This window comes from Rhinichthys klamathensis, unplaced genomic scaffold (assembly GCF_029890125.1).
Source record: "Rhinichthys klamathensis goyatoka isolate OS25496 unplaced genomic scaffold, OSU_Roscu_1.1 h1tg000281l_1, whole genome shotgun sequence".
NCBI lineage: Eukaryota > Metazoa > Chordata > Actinopteri > Cypriniformes > Leuciscidae > Rhinichthys > Rhinichthys klamathensis.
In genome coordinates, this window is record NW_026606800.1 from 5061116 (window position 1) to 5083032 (window position 21917).

The 21917-nt window shown below is 35.8% G+C and overlaps 1 protein-coding gene and 1 long non-coding RNA gene across 3 annotated transcripts; both read right to left on the reverse strand.

Moving 5' to 3' along the window:
- Positions 1-771: 771 nt before the first annotated feature.
- Positions 772-20393, reverse strand: gtf3c2 (general transcription factor IIIC, polypeptide 2, beta). Of its 2 annotated transcripts, none has more exons than XM_056269351.1 (19): positions 20200-20393; positions 19048-19248; positions 18578-18791; positions 17267-17546; positions 17098-17171; positions 16919-16996; positions 16741-16839; positions 15146-15373; positions 14927-15038; positions 14107-14218; positions 8615-8646; positions 7471-7600; positions 7207-7351; positions 5528-5689; positions 5335-5422; positions 5129-5248; positions 4873-5037; positions 2653-2760; positions 772-1330 (listed from the first exon to the last, which is right to left on the reverse strand). In XM_056269351.1, the coding sequence occupies exons 2-19, from the start codon at positions 19208-19210 to the stop codon at positions 1109-1111; spliced, it is 2532 nt and encodes an 843-aa protein (XP_056125326.1). In that variant the 5' UTR covers positions 19211-19248; positions 20200-20393; the 3' UTR covers positions 772-1108. The 2 variants fall into 2 exon arrangements, with proteins under 2 accessions (XP_056125326.1, XP_056125325.1); XM_056269350.1 differs by having other exon boundaries at positions 17098-17174.
- Positions 20394-21176: 783 nt separating this feature from the next.
- On the reverse strand, positions 21177-21829 carry LOC130103155 (uncharacterized). Its single transcript, XR_008809326.1, has 2 exons — positions 21494-21829; positions 21177-21451 (listed from the first exon to the last, which is right to left on the reverse strand). It is a non-coding gene; the product is annotated as an uncharacterized LOC130103155 (long non-coding RNA).
- Between the last annotated feature and the right edge of the window lie 88 nt (positions 21830-21917).

The following is a 21917-nucleotide window of genomic DNA, read 5'->3' on the forward strand; positions in this document are numbered from 1 at the left end:
TATTCCTTCTGTGGAACACAAAAGGAGAAATGTTCACGAATGTAATGGCCACTCTTTTCCATATAATGAAAGTGAATGGGGATCTGGGCTGTAAAAAAAAAAACTTTATTAGTTGTACTATATGAACAAAAACAGACCCTGGAAACAGACCCAAATTTAAGTTATTCAGTTATAATCTTCTCCTACACTGTAGCTCTCGTCTCATTTACGAAGCTGCACTGTGATTGGACAAGTAATCGTCAACGATTGGTCACCTTGCGTTGATGTCAGAACTAACATACTGTATCTAAAGAGTCCATATTTAAAAATATGTAGATGTGGACAGTAAATGGCAAGGTCACATCAAATTAATGTGTGGCTTCTGAAGAATTATGAATATGGACTAAGAATATAGACCATTTTGGTGCTTTTGGGTGTCATTTTGGAGCTTGGATGCCCCTTACATTTCCATTAAATGGAAAAATGTGCAAATGCATTCTTCAACATTTCTGTTTTCTTGTTCCACAGAAGAAATAAAGTCATACAGGTTTGGAAGGACATGATGATGACGTTACATTTTTGGGTTAACTATTCCTTTAAAATTGAGATTCAGGGTAAGAAATGCTAAAAGTAAAAACAACAGATCATGATATGATAGATAACAGGCTAGCAAATAGTTAAGATCCAGTCCAATGTTTTCGCACTACATGTCAAGGCTGTTGCATTTGATCACAATATAACACTGAACCCGGAACAGGAGGAAACGGAGAATATAGCTCCTCATAAATGAAACGGGTACTTTTAAGTGCTGACGATTTCATTGTCCACACACACCTTGGAAAGGACAAAACATTGAGATAACGATACTAACCTAAAAACATCACAACCCTCCTGTCTGAGCTTCACACCAGTGCAAAGAAGTTCAAAAGGTTTTCCTCTCTGTACAGCGCTAAAAACGAAATGCACAAAAATATAAAATCGGGAATATACAGATGCTTTGTATCAAAATAGTTTTTGCTTCATTCATTATAATTTAAGGATAAAAAGTGGGTGTATCAGTCATTTAAAAATAAGTCCAAAAGTATAAGCCTGTTATGACATCACAATCCATTGTAAGGTAGAGCAGAGACTAGCGCACTTGTACTGTATCCGCTGTGCTGTGACGAACAGCGGTCACAGAGTCATCGGGCTCCTGAGACTGGAACATGGCGCTGAACTGGGCTTGAGCCTCACGTAACTGCTTGAGCATGACAGAGCAGCTCAGTCCACGAGCGCAGTTCACACGCACCAAACCCGACTGACCGCCCGACAACACCCAGTTGTATGAATCCATGTTTGGGTTAAAACGCACCTGAGAGAGAAAGAGAGTAAAAAACACTAAATTTCTTAAGTAGATGTCACTGGTTTGTATCATTCACATCACATTCACATCAAGTGTTGAGTAGCTTGCATTTTGCTCTTGGTCAGCGTTAATTTTGGCCCCTGTGCAGATATATTTATGATCTAAATCAGATTAATTAGTAATTCCGAAAGGTCTGTTAAACCTTCTGTTCCTGCATGTCCTCTGTGGGTTACTGCACTATGCCGCCAGCAATAAAGCATTTTAGCACAGCTATAATCACTGTGTATGTGGCTCTGATGAACAATAAACACTTCTCTTGCTGGAAGACATCCAGTTCTGCCTGTAACTTCCTCCTTGGCCATAGTTTTCATTTCCAAAATAGGATTAAAGGGAGTATAATCAAACTTTTCCACATTTATTTTACACTACAGTTCAAAACAAACAAACACACATACACACATTCATACACACACACAGGAGATCTTCACTTTAACTTACGGGACCTTATTGTAAAGTGTTACCAACATTAATTGTACTCAAAATATATCAGTGCTGTCAAATCGATTAATCCCGATTAATTGCATCTAACAAAAAAGTTTGTTTATATAATGTGTGTGTGTTTATATAATGTGTGTGTGTGTGTGTGTGTGAGAATGTGTATATATATATATATATATATATATGTATGTGTGTACACACACACAGAAAGAGAGAGAAATATATCTAATATATATATATATATATAAATAAATATAATAATATATACACACATTAATGTAAACAAACTTTTATGTTAGATGCGATTAATTGCAATTAGACAGCACTAAAATATATATAATGAAATAAATATTTAAAATATATATTAAATATTACAAATTATATTATCAGAAATGTACTTTATATAGAGCAATACAAATAAATCATTACATCAATAAAATGCAACTGGCCATTTCTTACAATATCCTTATAACCATAAATGATCAAATGTTACATTGTGCAGTGTTTTATTCAGAAAGATCCACCATTTCAATCTACACAGGCTGCTTTTTGGCTCTCCTCCCATCATCCACTCTAGACCCAGAGTGACATTTTCCTAATTTTACAGGCCATTAGCTTCTGTCCATCTTCTTGCTTAACTCTCAGCAAACCACCAGCTCTTTCTCTCTCTCTTTCACTGGCCAGTGCAAACACTCCAGACAGCAGCGCACTGCCACTGATACATACAACTATAGCTTTTCCAGAGTGAGTAACAATATAGCTAATACAGGTTAAATCTCCACAAGGGCGTCAGCTGGTCTTGTTTACTGTTGTATAGATAAATGTGATCTCACCTTGTAGAGTGCGCTCAGTGGCATCTGGTCCACTTTAGCGACACCTTTGACCTCGTTTTCATGCAGGTGCTTCATCATGGGCCGATTTTCACACTTAGCAAAGTTCCCCTGACAGAGAGAAAAAACCCCAGCTGTTAACTCCAGTTAAGAGAGCACTAGATAGAAAGTACGGTTACTTACACTTATTATAGCGGATATCATCAACTACTTCACATTACTATCCGTGTCACGTTCAAAACTTTATTATCTCATAATAAGATTGCGCCTGAAACCCAGTGCGTCTAGTTTCAATCTCTCACAGTTTGAATTACTTTTATACGGTACAGTGCATCATTGGCAATTTTCACACAGCAGCAGAAAAAAAGTTGGTATAAAGGAAAATTACAAATGCATTCTAGAAATGAAGTGACTATGACAGTAAATATAATGACTTGCAGTTCAATCTACATCCAATCCTCACACAAAGTTATTGCAACGCTTCAGAAGACATTAAACATGTGCTGATATTATATTACAATTCTGGCTGATACCGCTAATAATTATTTTCATGATATGGCCGATAAACAATAAATGGATGGTATTATAATATTCTATTATGTCTATAATTATTAATATGTCTAAAATTTAAAACAAAACACAAACTAAATAAATATATTAATGTACAGTATAAATAATGGATATTCATTTTAAGATTTGCTACTTAATAGTGTTATTAAATTACTAGTATTATTAGATTAAAAATGTATTAGATTAGAACTTAAAGAGAGTGTTAGATGCCCAGACAATAAATGTAAAAATAAATAACAAATAAATAAATAAATGTTATTTTTTATTATTATTATTTTTTTACATTTACCTTTACTGTCTGGGGATCGAACACTCTTTATATATAAAGAGAGTGTATGTATGTGTGTATATATATATATAACAAAATTATCTAAAATCACTCAATACATTAAAATCTCTATTGTCTGCTGAATACATTTATGCATTTGCATTTAAGGTATACATTTTATCAATCCATGCATTCCCCTGGGAATCAAACCCATGACCTTGGTGTTGCTAGCATTCTGCTCTACCATTAATGCTTTAAAAAGGACATTTCCTTCCCAACTACTGCAGTTTATCCAACAGTGGTCACAGAGTAGTGCTACCATTCAGACCATTGTTCCTTTGCTGCCTGAATGTGTGTGTGTATGTGCAAGGATGACTGAGGAGAGTTCAATTAACCCAATTCAAACAGCTCTTGCCTGCTCCAGACCGTGGCCATGAAGTGGACATGTGCAGTGCGCCATGGATGGACGGACGGAGGGGGGTGGAGCGCTGGAGCGTGAGAGGGCAGAACAGATGGAGCATCTCTGTGATGGGGGTAGGCCTCCAGGCGGGTATGACTTTAAATTAATGAAGGGTGCAGAACTTAATCAACATATAACCCATGAGATGCGGGATGAGGGATACGAGAGAGAGGGGTGCCAAGAGGGTAACACGCAGACAGCACACCTGGGCTCTCAACTGTGTCTCCTGTACTCGCTCAGGTGTGCTGGGAAAATAACTAAGCCAATAAATCCAGCCCGGCCACGGCTCCTGCACAGTCCGTGTGTAATGATCTGTGGAATAGGCTGCAGTACACAGTAGCCATCACACACAGATCATACACACACAGCCTTTATCATATACACACATATTAGTGAGGCCACTGATGGATTTTTACATGGTCTTGCAAACGCATACTTCGTACACAGAAAAACATACAGAAAATCAAGTGCGTAACTATTATTAAAACTGGGATGGACACACCCCTCCCACTTTCAGGAATGTACCCCACTTTTTTTAAATTTTGAGAGTTTTTTTTTTTGTTTGGTCGAAGTGCAAAGACAAAAATGTAGTCGGTCAAATAAAACAACAGCTTCAACAAACCCTAATATGGCTAGCGTCCACCTGCTTTTCAGCAAATCAGTTATGAATATTAACAATACATCACCTAAATAATATTCATGAGCCAGGACAATAAGAGCCCTTTACTTTTCCAAAAAAATATTTCGTTTGGTGCAGAGCTCTGGTGAAAGTGAAAGAAAATAGCTTAAGTGGCAACAAAAGATCAATACTCTCAAAATCTGATTTCCTACATAATTTCCCAAGCACAGAGATATGTCATGAAGAAAACTGCTCTACCGCTCGACGATGAAGTTAAACAATGAATCCTGTTTTTGAGTTTCTCACCAGGTCCAAGTCATGAAAGTGGAGATAGTACTTTCTGACTGCTCCTTTGTAGGTCAATGGCTCCTTCCTAGGGTTATTTGGAGCGTTTTCCATGTCCTCCTCCTCTTCCTCATCTCCAGGCCTCTCACCGGGTTCAAACTGGACCATGTCAGTCCTGTACACTGACTGTGGGGATTATGCAAAATGGTCAATGTTAATTTAAGTCTTTAATATGTGGGAATTCAATTAAGGATAAAAAAAAAAAAAAAAAACCTACATATCTCCGTCGTCTGATAGTGTTGGGGTCCATATCCATTTCAGGAAGCAAACTAAACAAACAATCTCCTCCATTGTCCGAAACAGCAAAAGTATTCATCCAATCAGACATAGACAGGCTCTGAAAGAGAGAGTCGTTTTGTCATTATTAGACAATTGTGATTATATTAAACCATGTCGAGATAATCTTGTGAAATGTCCACGTACCCAAATAGTGGCTTTTCTAGGACACACAAAGTAAGGCTTAATTCCAAGGTAACCTGAATCAAAATAATGCACTCCATGTTGCCCAAACCTACACAAAGCAAAGGAAAAAAAATATTTGATAAGAATATAAATACAATGCCTGACTTAAAACTTTATATCATATATTCAGAAGAGCAAAAATGTATAGACTCACGTGGCAAAGCAACACTCTTGAGCCATCAGGAAGCCGCTCCAAAAGAGGGGCCAGTACACTTCAGGGGACAGGCAGCGCTTTACTGCCAAAAGAGGCACGTAGGCTTTCCTCACATCCCACATTTTAGCCATGCGATCATCTCCGACTGTCACCAACAAGTTACTTCCCAACCACAGTAGATAAAAACATATGTAATTCATGTTTTTCACACCTCATCACAATTACAAACAGAGTAACAGACCAATAATTTTAACAATATTCCCAGTAATCTTGCTAGCGACATGCTCTCCAGGTACACTACCAATCAAAAGTTAAAGTAAATATTGTGAAATATTTTTACTAATTAAAATAACCACTTTCTATTTCATGATACAGCATGTTAAAATATAATTGATTCCTGTGATGTCAAAGCTGAATTTACACATCACATGATCCTTTAGAAATCATTTTAATATGCAGATTTGGTGCTAAAGAAAGATTTCTTATAATTATCAATGTTGAAAACAGTTGTGCTGCTTCATATTTTTGTGGAAACTGTGATACATTTGTTTCAGGATTCCTTGATGAATAGAAAGTTCAAAAGAACAGCATTTATTTGAAATAGAAATCTTTTGTAACATTATAAAAGTCTTTACTGTCACTTTAATTTAACGCATCCTTGCTGAATAACTTCTTTAAAAATAAAATCCTTCTGACCCCAGATGCTGTCCTCTGAGCATCTGGACAGTAAAAGGGCACAAGAGACAGCTGATCCCCCCTCAAACCCTCCGGCTTGAACGCTTCAAATTGGGTGCATGGTACGGCTGCTCGTTTATAGCAAAAACCATAAACACGATTATTTTTGCTCAATATTGAAATCACGATTATCGCACATGATTATTGGTGGGCGATATGATCAAAGTCTTATTTCACGAAATGAGTCATTGGAAATATCAGTGAAATTTCACAATAATTCGACTTTTTTACTATAGCAAAAACTAATACTAGACTAACTAGTGTAAGAAAAAGACAACATCCAAATCAGCCAAATAAGTGAGTGATGTAAAATGCAAAGTTTGGGCTTTTTAGGGAGTGAAGGAAAGGAAGGTGTGCTGGACAGAATGCGGCAGCGGAACAATGATCGCTTTACCTCGATTATCTTGTTTTCGTTATCGTTGGAAGCCAAAATCGAAATCAATTCCGATTAATCGCACAGCCCTAGTGCATGCATACAAATTGCAACCTTTAAAGCATTTTCTTTAGGTGTATCTGAATTCTACATGAGCAGTCACATTTAAAGAGCTTAAAGCACAAGAAAAATAAAATCAAAATCAAAACACAAGAAATCTCCACTTGATTTCACTAGCCTCCTGTGGGGCAGAGGGATAGGGTGTCATTTTCCAAATGAACTTCTCTAATGCCACTTACAGCAGTCTTTTATAAGGTCACAGCTCTTTAAATCGAAATGCTACGAACAGGCTGTTGAAACTACTGATGCTGAAACAATGTGTGATGCTATATGATGAAATATATTTGATCTAGACTGCTTCTCTGTTGCTAAATGAGAAAACTCCATGGGCGGGCTCATCACAAAATACACCACAAATACCAATGACAAAAAAAAACTGGATACTACAATTTCATATAAATAATAGCCAAGTCCACACCAAACGTCTGACTGCACAACAGGTGATTCTCACCTCGAGGCTTTGCACCAGGTCAGGGTTCGGATGTTCTCGTCGTGGGCATGAAAACAGTGGTAAGGGAAGAGAGACACAACTCCATCTGGAGACTTGACTCTCAGTAGTGTAGACTTGCTAGCAAGATCCCACAAACCAACCAGACCTGGAAAAGAGAAAATGAGGTGAAACATCACAAACGTAAAATATTGCGACATAAAGAAACAAAGATATTTACATTTTTACAATTCTCTTTAGAAAAACAAATAGACAATATTAAATTACCATCATAGAAGCCAGCTGCCAAGAGGTTATGTGGCTTGACATGGAGCCAATCCATAGCAAAGCACAGGCCACTTTGACCTTTATGATCTGCCTGGTTGGAGCCCATCTTCAAACAAAGCGTCTTCTTCACCTGCAAAAACACACCATCATAAAACAGGTCATATAACACTGATCTAGAACACTTCCTCTATCTGCAATAATTTCAAAATTAATGGTATACCAAATTCAGGGTTCCAGCTTTTGACCAATGAATATCCATGACTTTACAATGTTTTTCCATGATTACCACATATAAATTTCCTACATTTTAAGTTAAGTTAAAAATATATATATATTACATATAATACACAATGTTTTTTATGACAATGCAAAATATAGTGCAAAAATAGTGCATACATTTTTAAGCAGTGCTAAAATATTTAAGATGCTCTAAATAATAGAAAACGGGTAGAAATTATGTATTTTTTTTAAATAAAATGTATTTCTAAAAATACATTTCTAGCTGTTTTAAAAATATATATATTTTAGATCAAAGCACAGCTTAAAAATGTATATGCACTATAGAAATTCCCATTTATATAAAATATACAAAAATGTATAGAAACAACCCACTATAGAAATTATAGAACTATGTTTATGAAAATATTATTATTACCATTTAATATTTACACTATATATTTTATTAAATCACATTTTTAAATTCTTAGTTCTATTTTTAGTTCTATAAAGCTATTTCCTTCTGCCCTTATCCAAGAAAAAGATTAGATTAATCCTTCACTCTACACTTAACACTTAGTTTGAGAAGGTCCTTCTACCATGACAGCTAATTTCCAGAAGATCACCTCTTGGATGCTTGAAAATGTTACGTAGATGGCTCATAAAATGCCCCAGAGGAGCCATAACCAGAACAGTTTTAGTGAAAAACCACTTCAAAAATTGTGAAATTAAGCTACAGTGAAAATGACACGTCAGATTCAAGCAAGCATTCCAATGATCTCTTGCCATTCTACCTTTACATCAGTTGCTTTAGGTTTGATGCAATGACTGTGTAATACAGTATGTGTTTTAATGTGTGTGAAACAAAGACTGAGGTCTTAACTGTGAAAATAAGAAGCATGCTGGCAGAGAGTGGATATTGACCTACCCGGCATATCAGCGGTGCTTGGCTGGTTTCTCCTATTGGAAAACACATAAATGTGTTCAATGTGCGCTTATAGATAGGAGCATTACTATTCAACACATGACTGCATTTATCAAGAAAAACAATCAAAGGAACAAGGATCTGTGAACAAGGATGTGCTTAACTGAAATAATGGAAAGTATAAACAAGCAGCAATTTAACAATGTCATCATTTAAAGGGGTCAAATACAGTGCATTTTATCATATAGAGTTTTTTTCCCCCATTAAAAAGTCACAATTTAGTTTTCATCACCATTTTCCACTTGCTCTCCTGTACTATTAGGATCAAATGGTCTGTTTTTGCTACCATCCCTTTAAGACTCCTGCGTAAAATCTCTATAGCTGTAGAGGTTGTGCTTTTATTTATAAATAAATAATACTTTAAAAAAAATCTACTAATCTACTAAAAACTCCAATTAGTGTTTCTTGAACAAAAAATGAGAACGAATCTCCAAGTTCTTTAAACAGTGATTCATATTCTCATTAAGCAGAGAATAAAAACAAAAGAGAAGTGCTAGAGGTGGTGAATGAAACTGTGTGTCTATGGTCAGACACTGTGTCTATGGACAATGAAACTGTGTGTCTATGGTCAGACAATGTGCGCATGGACAGAGTGTGTGTGTATGGGAGTAGAGTGCAGAAGTGATATATTGCCGCATGGCTTCAGGTCCGAGCCGTACACAGAGGTGACGGGTCGATCAGGTCGATAAAGCATCGCACCTCTGATCCACTCATTCAGACAGCCCTGATCACGGGCCCTTTCTCCAGGCTGACTAAGGTCTTTTTGATTGACAGGCCAGGAGGAAACGGGTGTCAGGTATTCGGCTGAAATTCATGGCCTCAAACACTAATAACTGTGTAGCGATGCATCTTTTTTGTCATTTCAATTATAGATCCTTGTCTGATGAAAACAAGCCAGTAAATTATCTCCATTGAGAAGGGAGGAGTCAGCGTCTCCCTCGTCACCTTTTGCGGGACACCTTTTCACTCCACAGAAAACCTATTTATAATTATCTAGCATAAACCTTCCAAACCCGAGACCATACATGGAAAGTGGGAATGTGGTTAACTGTTTTATCACTAGGTTTTTGAAACGTGTCCTATAATTGCTACTGTGAGTCCTTTTCAAATCAATGGACAATCCAATAATCAATCTACAGTACGAAAAGGTTCAAATGAATGTTCATGTGATATAATAAAATGAATGGCATGAAATTAGAACAAAATGTTTAATAAACAAAAACCTAAAGTAAAATAAAAACGAAGAGAAAAACAAGGAGATGTACAAAAACAAATGAAGCAATAAAAAAATACATTTAATCCAATATATAAACAAATTAAAATAATAATTTATAATAAATTTGTATTTATTACAGAATAAACAAAATATTAATAAATAAAACCTAAATAAAAGGACAATAAAAACTATATAAATTAAACTAATAAAATTACAATAAAACCAGAATAAAAAAATAAATAAAATGACAATATAAACAAAAACCAATAAAAACACAATTAAATTACAATAAAAAACAAAAACAAAATGAACATAAAAACAACTAAAACTGAAAAAAAAAAACAATACACAATAACCAAACCAATAAAAACAAAAATAAAAAAAATAAAAATGTAATTTTTCCTAATAAATAAATATTCAGTAAATATAACAAATATTAGCTAAATATGAATAAATTACCTAAAAAAATATATAAAGACAAAAAAAGAAAGCAAAAAATATATATTTTAACAAAACATAAATAAAAACCTATAAAATATATAAACAAACCAAAAATATTTTGATTTTCATATACATGAAAATCTCCCCAATGATCTCCCCAACATACTCACTCCAACATACTCACTCCAACACACACACACACACACACACACACGCCAAAGAGCAGGTCTGAGGTCTGACAGAAGGATTGTGCGTTCAGTAATGAAGGTTAATTCCCTGAGGGATCCAAAAGTTCTTGGCCAGAGACTCCAGGAGAGCGAGTCCAGTAAAAACCACAAACAGAGCCATGAACAGTGCCTCAACAAAACAGTTTCCAAAACCAGTGTGTAGATGTTAAACTGGTGGAGTGTGAGAAGCAATTTCTGTAATAATATCCGGAAAATACAAGAGCGAGAGAAGGAATAGCTTTGTAAAGGTCATAGAGAACTTCTTTTAGTTGAACAATATCCAGGCATTCCTTCAGAATTTACAACACAGAGAAATAAAATGCAAGCGGTGCAGTAACCATTTCAGTCCAGATCTAAGTGATACACATTCAACCAGGATTTCTTTTTCTCAAATTCCCTTTTAAATTCAAGACTCAACTTGAAGAAGAATTAACGCTCACTAACAGCTTCAGTCCTTTGAGAGAAAGAGGTTTTTAAAGAAAGCATTTGTTACATCCGAACAGTTCTTCTGGCCTCAGGAAAGTGGAATTAAGAAAGCATTAAAGCTTAGAGTAGGATCGATGAATTAGAAGCTTGCAAACAGGGAGAATAAGACACTGGCAGCACTGAAGAAACAGAGACGGTTCATTTAAGAACGTGGGCAGTTCTTATCTCCACTGGAGCAGGGCCCCGAGTCTACCACACCGAGGGCCCCTGAGGGACCAGAAGGACGGACCATATCACTACTCAATAACTAGAGAAACCTAGTACAAAAGCTGAATGTCTGAATGATAAATAGTGAGGACGGCCATGAAATTGCCCGTTTACTAGTGTATTAAGTGGAAAAGTCCATTAATTCCACTAAAATTCTATTATATTTCCAGGATTTCAATAGCCATGAGAAGCCCTATATGAATATTGTTTCTTGATCAAATTAAATTTGATTAAAAAAAATTAGATACAGTTTACAACTGTTCAAAATTTTGGGGTACATTTTTTCATGTTTTTGAAATAAGTCTCTTACCCCTCCAAGGCTGCATTTATTTGATCAAACATTTTTTTATTTTTTTACAATTTAAAACAAGTGTTTTGTATTTGAATATACTTTAAAATGTCATTTATTTCTGTGATGGAAAAGCTGGATTTTTTTTTTAGCATCATTACTCCAGTCTTCAGAAATCATTCTAATATGCTGCTTTTACTGATCAAGAAACATTTCTTGTTTTTATCAAGGTTGAAAACAGCTGCAAATAATTAATTACTTAAAAAAAATAAAGTACGTAAACCATTAAAGATCATAGCAAACACAATTTTGCATTACTGTATCATAAAATTGTGTAAGTCAGAACAATAAGTTGCGAGAGAATGATTTTGCTGCCGTATCAGAATGTTTCCATGATGTTTAAAGCCTGCTACAGAACTCTGCCATGTTAAGTTACTAGTTAAATCGCAGTGGTATGGAAACTGTTAATGCTTTGCTTTTCACCGGGTACAAACCTGCAACCTTTTCAATTAGCAGCCTTGTTATTTAACAGGTACACTACATAACTCATTATAAATATATTATCAGCTCTTGAGATGTGATGGATTGTTGGCTGTATGCTCAATCAATTAAAATATGATATGCATTCATCATGTTAACCAATGACTGGCATCTGGATACAGAACACAGTACCAGCAGATCAGTGCAAGAGGGAGATCTCTTTCACACACGCAAACCTTTTATTATTTATTGTTTTATTATTATACTGTACAAACTGTATAATACCCCTAAACCTATCCCAAATGACTGTTATTACTATCCTTGTGGGGTGAGGTCATTCGGTCTCAATAACGTAGGGAATACCAGGACCACACACACACACACACACACACACACACACACACAATTAGTGAGGGCGTAGACTTCCATAGATTTTATATCAAGTTAATAATATTTTCTATCCCCTAACCCAACTCCTATCCCTAAACCGACCCATCACAGAAACACGTGCAAAACACTAGATTTTAATAAAAAAAAAATGTTTTAACAAGTGAGGACCAGTAAAATATCCTCACAAGTCGGTTGTCATAATATATAAGTGAGGACATTTGGTCCGCTCACAACATATCTTAACCTGTACCTGTACCCACACACAGACACACATTCTTTCTTGTTCTCTCTCTCTGTTTCTAGTTATTTGCTGGCATCATTCGTGAGTCAAAAGGATCTTTATAATTCAACCAAGGCTGTATATAATACCTGTAGAAATCTATCCGTTAACAATCCCATTCAGTGTACGCAATTTGTATTCTGTGACATCAAAAACAGCATAATATAAAAAAAATGCTTGCTATACATTTTTCATGCAAAGATTTTCATATAGTCAGAAAGACTAACATGTTTGAATAGTGATTGAAAAAGTATGATTTTTGCTTTCAGAATGGTCAACTTCTCATAAAACAGACTCGGCTATGAGGAGCGGTTTAACTGTGGACAAGCGACATACCGCTGCTGTGAAAAGGGGGGCCTCTAATCAAACGGCGGTGGAACTCATATAGGCACTAGACCCTCCCTCCTTTTTCCTAGCTCTCTTACTGTGACCGTGATGAATGAGAAGCCCTGGGAGGGTAATCTTTTGCAAACACACACACAAACAGTACAGATAATGTGTTTAAGAGAATAAAGAAAAGAGAAAAACAGGGAATGATGCAGTGAACGACAGGTCATCAGTCTGTTCCCAGCACTACCTGAGGAGAGGACATTACGAGCTCCCACGGGACAATCAGCCTGCGCTGGCCATTTTATCAGTGCATGTGGCCTTAAGATGGGCAATGAAATAAAATAACATCCCACGATCCACATTTAAGAGCCTGAATACCTTCAGAAAATATTTGTTTGAAAGTCTGTAGTAAAATACCACACCTTGACTAAAATTGTAAATATACTTACAGGGTAAAATAATAATAATTATCATTATTACTAATTAATTAATTAATTAATAGACAAAATGAAATCAAACAATTATAACAACAATCAATCAATACATAAATAAATTCCATTATTCTTCCAAACAATTTCAGTAAATTTAGTTTGTTCTGTTCTGTTTTCCAATGTAATAAAAATAAAGAAAAGACATCATGCGATATAGATTTGATTGTTAGATAGTTTGTTTAGTGCTAGTAAGAAAAATGCATTATAGCACTTGGCTTGGGACTCTTCTGTCTTGTGCTGTCCTCTTCTGGAAGGATCAACACATTGCACATGAAAACACTGGGTGCTTCTAAATCATGAGTGTCCAATCAGGAATGGCCACCTTCCATCAGAGTCTAGCCTCAACCCGAATTAAACATCTGAACAAGCTAATCGAGGTCTATAGGATCACTAGAAACTTGTTGAAGCTAAACGCTATAGGGGAAGTTGGCCCTCCCGGAGCAGGATTGGACACCCCTGTTCTTAAAAAACAGCCAAGTGTCACACAGAGAGTGTTAAAATAGTCCTGACAAACTAAACATTGACTGTCCTTGGCACAAGTATTTTAAGTGGACCTGATATGACCCCGTTAAAGAAATGCATTTACCCATTCTCTCACCTTTACTTTGATGGTGTGCTGCAAGGGCTTCTGGGTGTGGAAGACTGTAGACACCGATGGTTCCATTAGAGAAAGCTGCTGCTAGAAGACCTAATCTAGGCATTTGTGGAGCCTGACAAAAATGAAAACACATTTACATCATCACAATCAAAAAAGAAAAAAAGATCACAGAAAAGTATTAAGAAGAATGTTCTCACAAACACAATTAATTTGAAAGCATTATTTTAATACATTTTTGTTCAATACAAAATTATAATTTTTTTCTTTTAAAGGTACACTATGTAACATACGGCCCTCTAGCGGTTAAAAAAACAAAACTGAATGCATTTTGCGGAAGTACATTGTTTTGGTTGTGTGACTGTTTGGATAATTATGACCTTTTCGAAAAGCCAAGCCAATGTTGATTCTCATTTTATTACGAGCTCTGCCAGCAGAGTCTCATCTGTTCCCCGGAGATTTGAGATTTAGCGGCTCCATGTCAACCTTTCTCGCTCATTGTGACAACTAACCTCTGCCACTCCCACACCATACACTCGTCAAAGTAGCCGGTGCAGCTTTTCTCTATTTATGGATATGACACGCAGGTGCCACGCGAGTGATGCATGTATGCAAATTCCTGCGAAAACCATCTCGACAGGTCTAAAATATAAACTGTTATACTAATATGCTTACCATAGTGAATCAGGGTAAGACAAAAACACATTTTGTAAGAAGGGTTGATGTATCGATTTAAATTTGGTTAATTCTGAACCAAAAAAGATACATTCAACACACTCCTTTAAATTTTCTTAAGACTATTTGGTCTAATGTCATTTCTTACCTTTCTGCTGGTGGAGGGCAGCTCCCACACTCCTGCAGGACACCACTTTATATTCCAGATGCATCCGTCATCGATCGCTAGAGCATATGCTAGATGAGGAGCAGTTGAGGGCCTGAAGTGGGCAGATAAGAGTGTCAGAAATTACTATTTTATTATAAGCCCAACACGCCATACATATTTCCTCTTAAAGCCAATCTGTAAGTGCCTTATCTTGGTCACCTGCTTTTACACTGAAGGTCTCCGATGTCCCACAGCTGCAGTAAGACAGGACCTGAGTACAGGTTGTTGATTTTGTGTTTGTCATCCATGCCTTTGTGGCAGTAGATGGCGGCATACTGTCTTTTTGCTGCCCCGTCAGGACATGGGCACCACTCCATGGACCGCACAGGACCCCCCACAAAGAACAGAGTGTCCCAGCGCTCAGAATGATGTGGCAATGATTCAAACCTGCAGACATTTTTTCATGAGAGCAGATATACAATACAATTTAAACGTTTGAGGTCAGTAAGACTATTTTTAAAATAAATGAATACTTTTATTCTGCATTATTCAGAATTGATGTTCTTTTAAATGTTCTATCCATCAAGGAACACTGAAAAAAACACACAGTTTTCACATTTTCTCAAAAGTATTAACCAGCAAAATTGTTTTCAACATTTATGATAATAATAAGTGCACCAAATCAGCATATTAGAATGATTTCTGGTGGATCATGTGACACTGAAGAATTGAGTAATGATGCTGAAAATTCAGCTTTGCCATCACATGAATAAGTTTAAAATATATTAAAATAGAAAACAGTTGTTTGTGTAAACAAATATATTTTTTTAAATAAATGCAGCCTTGGTGAGCATAAAAGAAAACTTTTAAAAACATTAAAAACCGTGCCGACCCCAAACTCTTAAACGGTAGTGTACTAATAATAAAAATAAAAATAAATAATTTAAAAATGAAAAGAATCAAAATAAAACACTTACGAAAAAAGATGAAATATTTGATCAATTAACCAAACAATAACTAGCAACAGAGAAAATGTGAATGTGTAGTTACATTTTTTAAAAGTTGATCTCAGGAATACTTATTTTAACTATTTTAGGTCAAAGGGGACTGACTGAGAAAAAAAAGTTTGGGAATCCCGCCTGTACTAGCTGAAATTAATTGTAACAGATCTCATTTATTAATAATGGCAACAATCACACCATGTAAAAAATATTTGTATGAAAGAGACAATGACAGCAACTGTCAGTGTCATTCCTTTGCGTACTAGCAAACAACAGGATGATTTAATCACTGTCAGTAGCTGTTTCCATCCAAAGTTGCGAATGTAACTTATGTGCAAAAGAGAAAAACGAGAAAAGAGAACAAAATCGTCACTTCCTGTGAAATTGCATTATCAAATCAACTTTGATGACAGACGTTTGCCTCAAGCATTTCAGAATGATAAAACCAACATTTGAGATGACCGTGCAATGAAACCGATCCACTGGTTAGTCCAGTTATCCAATCACATCCTCTGTAGAGGTGAAGTCACATGAGTTTTTTGCTGCGCATTGAGGGATTTATTCAGTAAATGTGTTTCCATCGTAGTTTATTCGCGTGTCTTCTTATCAGATAAAAAAAAAGAAAAAGTAGCCGCCTCAATTGAGAGCATACGTTTGTAATGCGCATTTTTAGAATTTATTAACATTTTGGCATTTCCAATCCAGTGTTTTTTATACGATATCCCAAAATGCACATGATAAGTGGATAGCAACTGTGAATGCAATTTTAAAGAACCAAAGCGTGTTAGTGGAAACTTACAAGTGATATCTTACCTTTTCACTGTTTGCAGTTTGATCCGTCCCTTGATTTTTTCCCGAGTAAAGGTAAAAGAGGCAGATTCTTTCTCTTGGGGTAAATATTTTTCAGCCTCACTGTTAATCAAAACAAACACCTGTTATGACAATTTCTTTGTTTCCATGGATATTATGTGGTATTTAGCTATACTAATACCTGCTGGACAGGAAATGCCAATCTTTGGCAGAAGGAATCCACTCAGGAAACACCCAGGGGGAAAAGTTTTCATCCCGGCTAGCATTTAGTAAAAGAAGGAAAAGATACAAGTGATACCGATATTTTAAATTGCTAAAATGGCAATTCTTACATAATCTTGTAGAAAGTGTATAGCTTACAATGATTTGGTCCTACTAAAACAGTTCCAGACAGGCTCCATCACATTGTTAGCCAAGCCGTTTGGAAGCAGACACTGCTGATGAGCAGAACATAATTAAAAAATTAGACCACACATATATGGAAATCAATGTCAATAACAGACCAAAGAGTATTGGACAATAAACTCACATAATTTCCTCTGGATGGTCTGCTTTTGCGCTCCACGTTCAAGCTGAAGTCTGGCTCTGAATCTTCTTCCTCTTCACTCTCTGCCCCTTCATCCTTTCCTGGGGAAAAATCCTCATCATCATCCAAGTCGCTGTCATACTCTGGAGTTTTCCTTTTCGTCCCCCTTCCCCTTGCTGCATTCTTTTTCTTGGAGGTGCTGTTCGCTTCACCAGATTCGGCCCTATCTTTTGTTGATTGAGTCCCGAGATCCTTGGCCAGCTTGTGAAGATAATCTAAAGCACTGATCAAGATGAAAAAAATTTGATGAATTAAGAAGACCATTATTACAAAATTAGCAGCTGATCAGGACAAATCAGTTTCTAAAGAAAATACATCAAGGTTTGTGCCTTGAGGGAAGGACAATGACAACATCATTTAAATACTCAAGGCACAATATTTTTTACACACCAAGACCTGGTTTCACAGACAGGGATTAGATTAAAGGATAGTTTACCCAAATATGAAAATTCTGTCATCCTTTACTCACCCTCAAGCTGTTTCAAACCTGTATTAATTTCTTACTTCTGTTGAACACAAAAGAAGATATTTTGAAGAATGTCGGTAGCCAAACATTTGATGGATCCCATCGATGTTTTTTTTTTTTCCTACTATGGAAGTCAATGGGATCCATATCAACTGTCTGGTTACTGACATTCTTCAAAATATCTTCCTTTGTGTAGCGCAGAAGTAGGAAATTAATACAGGTTAAACAACTTGAGGGTGAGTAAATGATGACAGAATTTAAATTTTTAAGTGAACTATTCCTTTAAGCCAGAATTAGACCTTCAGTTAGGACATTTAAGTAGTTTTTATAAACATGCCTTAGAAAAAAAAAAATTACTGGTGTGCATCTTGAGATAAAACAAGTTGATTTCAGTAAAAACAGCTCAAACATGCATTTTAGTCTGGGACTAGCTTAAACCTGGTCTGTGAAACAAGGGGTGAGTTCCAGGTTAAACTGGACTGCGCATAGTTAGCAAGCAAGAAGCAGCTTTTTGTGTGTACTTTGACACGTTGACTTCAATCTATTTCCATCTATGTTTTTGCTACTGCAAATTTTAAGACACTTTGTGAATAGCTCAATGGTAAGCATGTTGGGTTACGCAACGTGGAATAACCAAGTTCAAGTCCTGATCAGAACACTTCATCTGACCATTGATTTTTCTAGAGCAAGATATATTTAATCCAGCAATATACCGTATACTATACATTCATATAATCTATACATGCTGTATAAATATGTGGGAAACTGCATAAAACTGGAGAGCATACACTTTAGCAGCTCTCCTCTTGGGCCGACCACTAGCAGTGAGGTCAGAAGTATCAGAGATTGCTGAATTGTCATGTTGTGGTGGAGTCTGTGGAATGATCTCCTTTCTCCTCCTTTTGACAGGAGCCTTTGCCTTAGAACCTTGATTCTTTTGGTTTCCCTCTGTATTAACTGGGCTTTCCTGGTCCACACCTGGGGGAACCTGGGAGGTCCGTCCTAGAAAAGAAAGTCATAATAAAAGATTCATGAACACAGTGGGAATTAGATCCATTTCTGAGTATTTATTCACTTATAAGGCATAAAGAACAAAAGCTATTTAAATCACATCATGAAGATCAAACGAACTTGGTTCTCCTCTAATGACAAACTAGTCATATAAGAGCAGGGGTTTTATAGTTAACTAAACCCATAAAAAAAACATCTTTGTAACTTGAAATAAAATAAACATAGAATACTGAAATAACACGCTTACCAGACATTTGGATCTCTGACTTCATCTTTTGCGGCTCTGGGTCCTGAGTAGCTCCTTTACTCTCCTGGTTAATCTGTCCTGGTTGGTTATCTGTGTTCTTTTCACATGGCAAACCCATTTTTTCGCCTTTATGCTCGCCCAACTTCAGGGCAGCTGCTGCCATTAATACCTGTTCTTTCACAGAACTACTCCGAGCACAGTCTAGAAGTAAAGAAATGTGTTGATTTTATATACAATGGTTTAAAATCAAATGTGTAAAAAAATAAAGTATCAAACAAAAAATATATAGGCAATATAAGCATGCTCAAGCAACATTTCATCAATTACCATAATAATACAAACAAATACATATAAAAAAACAGGGCACTGTCAAGGCATCATGCATTTTCTGGTACTATTTTGTTAGTGTGATATTAGAATTGAATCAAATGTGTACAAAAATAGAATATCAAATAAAAAATATAGGCAATAAAAGCATGTTCAAGCAAAATTTCATTAAATACCATGATATTACAGAAAATACATTTCCAAGAACCATGGCATTGTCATGGTATCATACACTTTTCTGGTACTATTCTGTTAGTGTGATACTAAAATTAAATCAAATGTGTACAAAAATAGAATATCAAATAAAAATTAAAAATGTATAGGCAATATAAACAAAAATAGAAAATTCAATACCAAAACATACACTTTTCTGGTACTTTTTTTGTTAGTATGATACTAAAATTGTTCACAAATAGTAATCCACGCATGCGCAAAGTACCGATGACAGGCGACGTGACAACACAACATTGAGCTTACTCAGGTTATGCCAAACAATAATTACTCAAGTAACGTTAATTTAAATCTCATACAAGCAAAATAAATAATTAAATACATTTGACATTACATTGTAAAAAGTTAAAAACTGGTTTAAATAGCACGTTATATAGGCTACTGCCTTGAGTTGATGGATGTTCCTTCTCCTTCAGAAGTCCATTATATTCTAAAAAATAACTTTATAATAAGAAACCCTTGCTTCCATAAAGCACAGGAAAGACTTGGGCTTTTTCTCTACACTGACAGCTTTTAACAGTGGCTCAGGCTGATCGTCCACTCTTTCCTTCAACCATACGGTCTGCGATTCACGCGGGTTCGAATCCAACTCACCTGACACAATGAAAGACTCACTGCCGTCAGACGCCCGCTGGGTACAATCTGCCCGATCCCGATTTAAATTAAAACACTAGTATTCAAATGTGCTGTACAGAAATATGCTGCTTTTCTAGGAAACTCCTCAGCTAAAGCATTTTTGACATATTAGCTAGCCGCCGCCATGTTTTAAGGGTCGCCCATGACCTCGTTTGCTCATTACCGCCCCCTATCCAACACTGACACCAGAGAGGTTTTAAATATGTGCGTGATCCCGCCTGACCACGAGGTGGTGTCAATGTGGTCAAGCACGTCAAGCACAGTAGAGTGCTTTACTGCCATATGTACACGTGCACGCTTTTACAAAAACAACATACACACCTTCATCTTATCCTCTGCCATTTGCAGAAGTAATTGGTGATCTTTTTCAAATCTTAAAATGTATGCATAACAAGAAAGCTGTGTAATCTTTTGGAGGTGTATTTAGATGATTAATCATGTGCAAAAATTCTGTTTTGAGTTGTATTCATTTTACATTTTATAGTAGTTATGGTTTTAATGGATATGTTGGAAGTGTTTTTTGTTTACATGTTTTGAAATTCATTCAAGCAAAAAAGAAAAATCCCCACATAGGTAAACACACACACACTTGTATATGTGGTTTATGGGGACACTCCGTAGGCATAATGGTTTTTATACTGTACAAACAGTATATTCTATCCCCTTACACTAACCCTACCCCTAAACCTATCCATCACAGAAAACTTTTTTTTTTATTAAAAAAATGCTAAAGCACACACACACACACACACACAGACAAAATAGTCACAAGCTAACATATAAACATTTATTTGACTTGATTAGTGAAATGTTAAGCACATTTACACTGGATTAATCCTACCTATTTGACATTTGTACGGCATTTTTACTTTGTGCATATGTGTGCATGTATATTTAAAAGATTCTGTTTTCATAAAGACAGATGTGGTTTTCTAAAACTTTAAAAGAGATTTGTGTCTTACAAAAAATAATGATGTATCTCTGTAGACAAGCTCATTTTGGGTCATTTTAATCAACACAACAGCTTCTGAACTAATTTTCTTCCCCTAGCATCCAGGAACACTTATTCTAAAGCACAATGTAACTTCATACTGAAAGGCTAATGCAGATCACTGTCAGAATCACACTTGATATCACAAAAAACAGCAGCATTCATGAACATTGTAACATGCATCTGTTTTAATAAGTCGGTCACTGGTCTAGTGTAAAACTTAGAGGTGCGGCGCATGAGACAGAGCTACTACATTCATACATAGATATACTTATTTAAAATATTTTATTCCAAAAATGAAATAAACAATAAAGTCAAATTGTGATATTACTTTCTTTAAGAGAAGTTTTAAAATGTTTGCTGTGGCCTTTCAATATATGAAGCTCTTCCTGTCAATAAAAAGGGAAACACAATTCTACATCCTACAAGTACAAACACTACCGTTTGCATTTGTTGGAGTTAATAAGATTTTTTTTTTTTTTAAAGAAAAGAATACTTTTATTCAGCAAGGAGGCATTACATTGATCAAAAGTGACAGTAAAGACATTTATAATGTGCTGATCTTTTGAGCTTTCTATTCATCAAAGAATCCTGAAAAAAAAAAAACATCACGCTTTCCACAAAATTAATAAAAAAAGTTGATAATAACAAAAAATGTTTCTTGATCAGCAAATCAGCATATTAG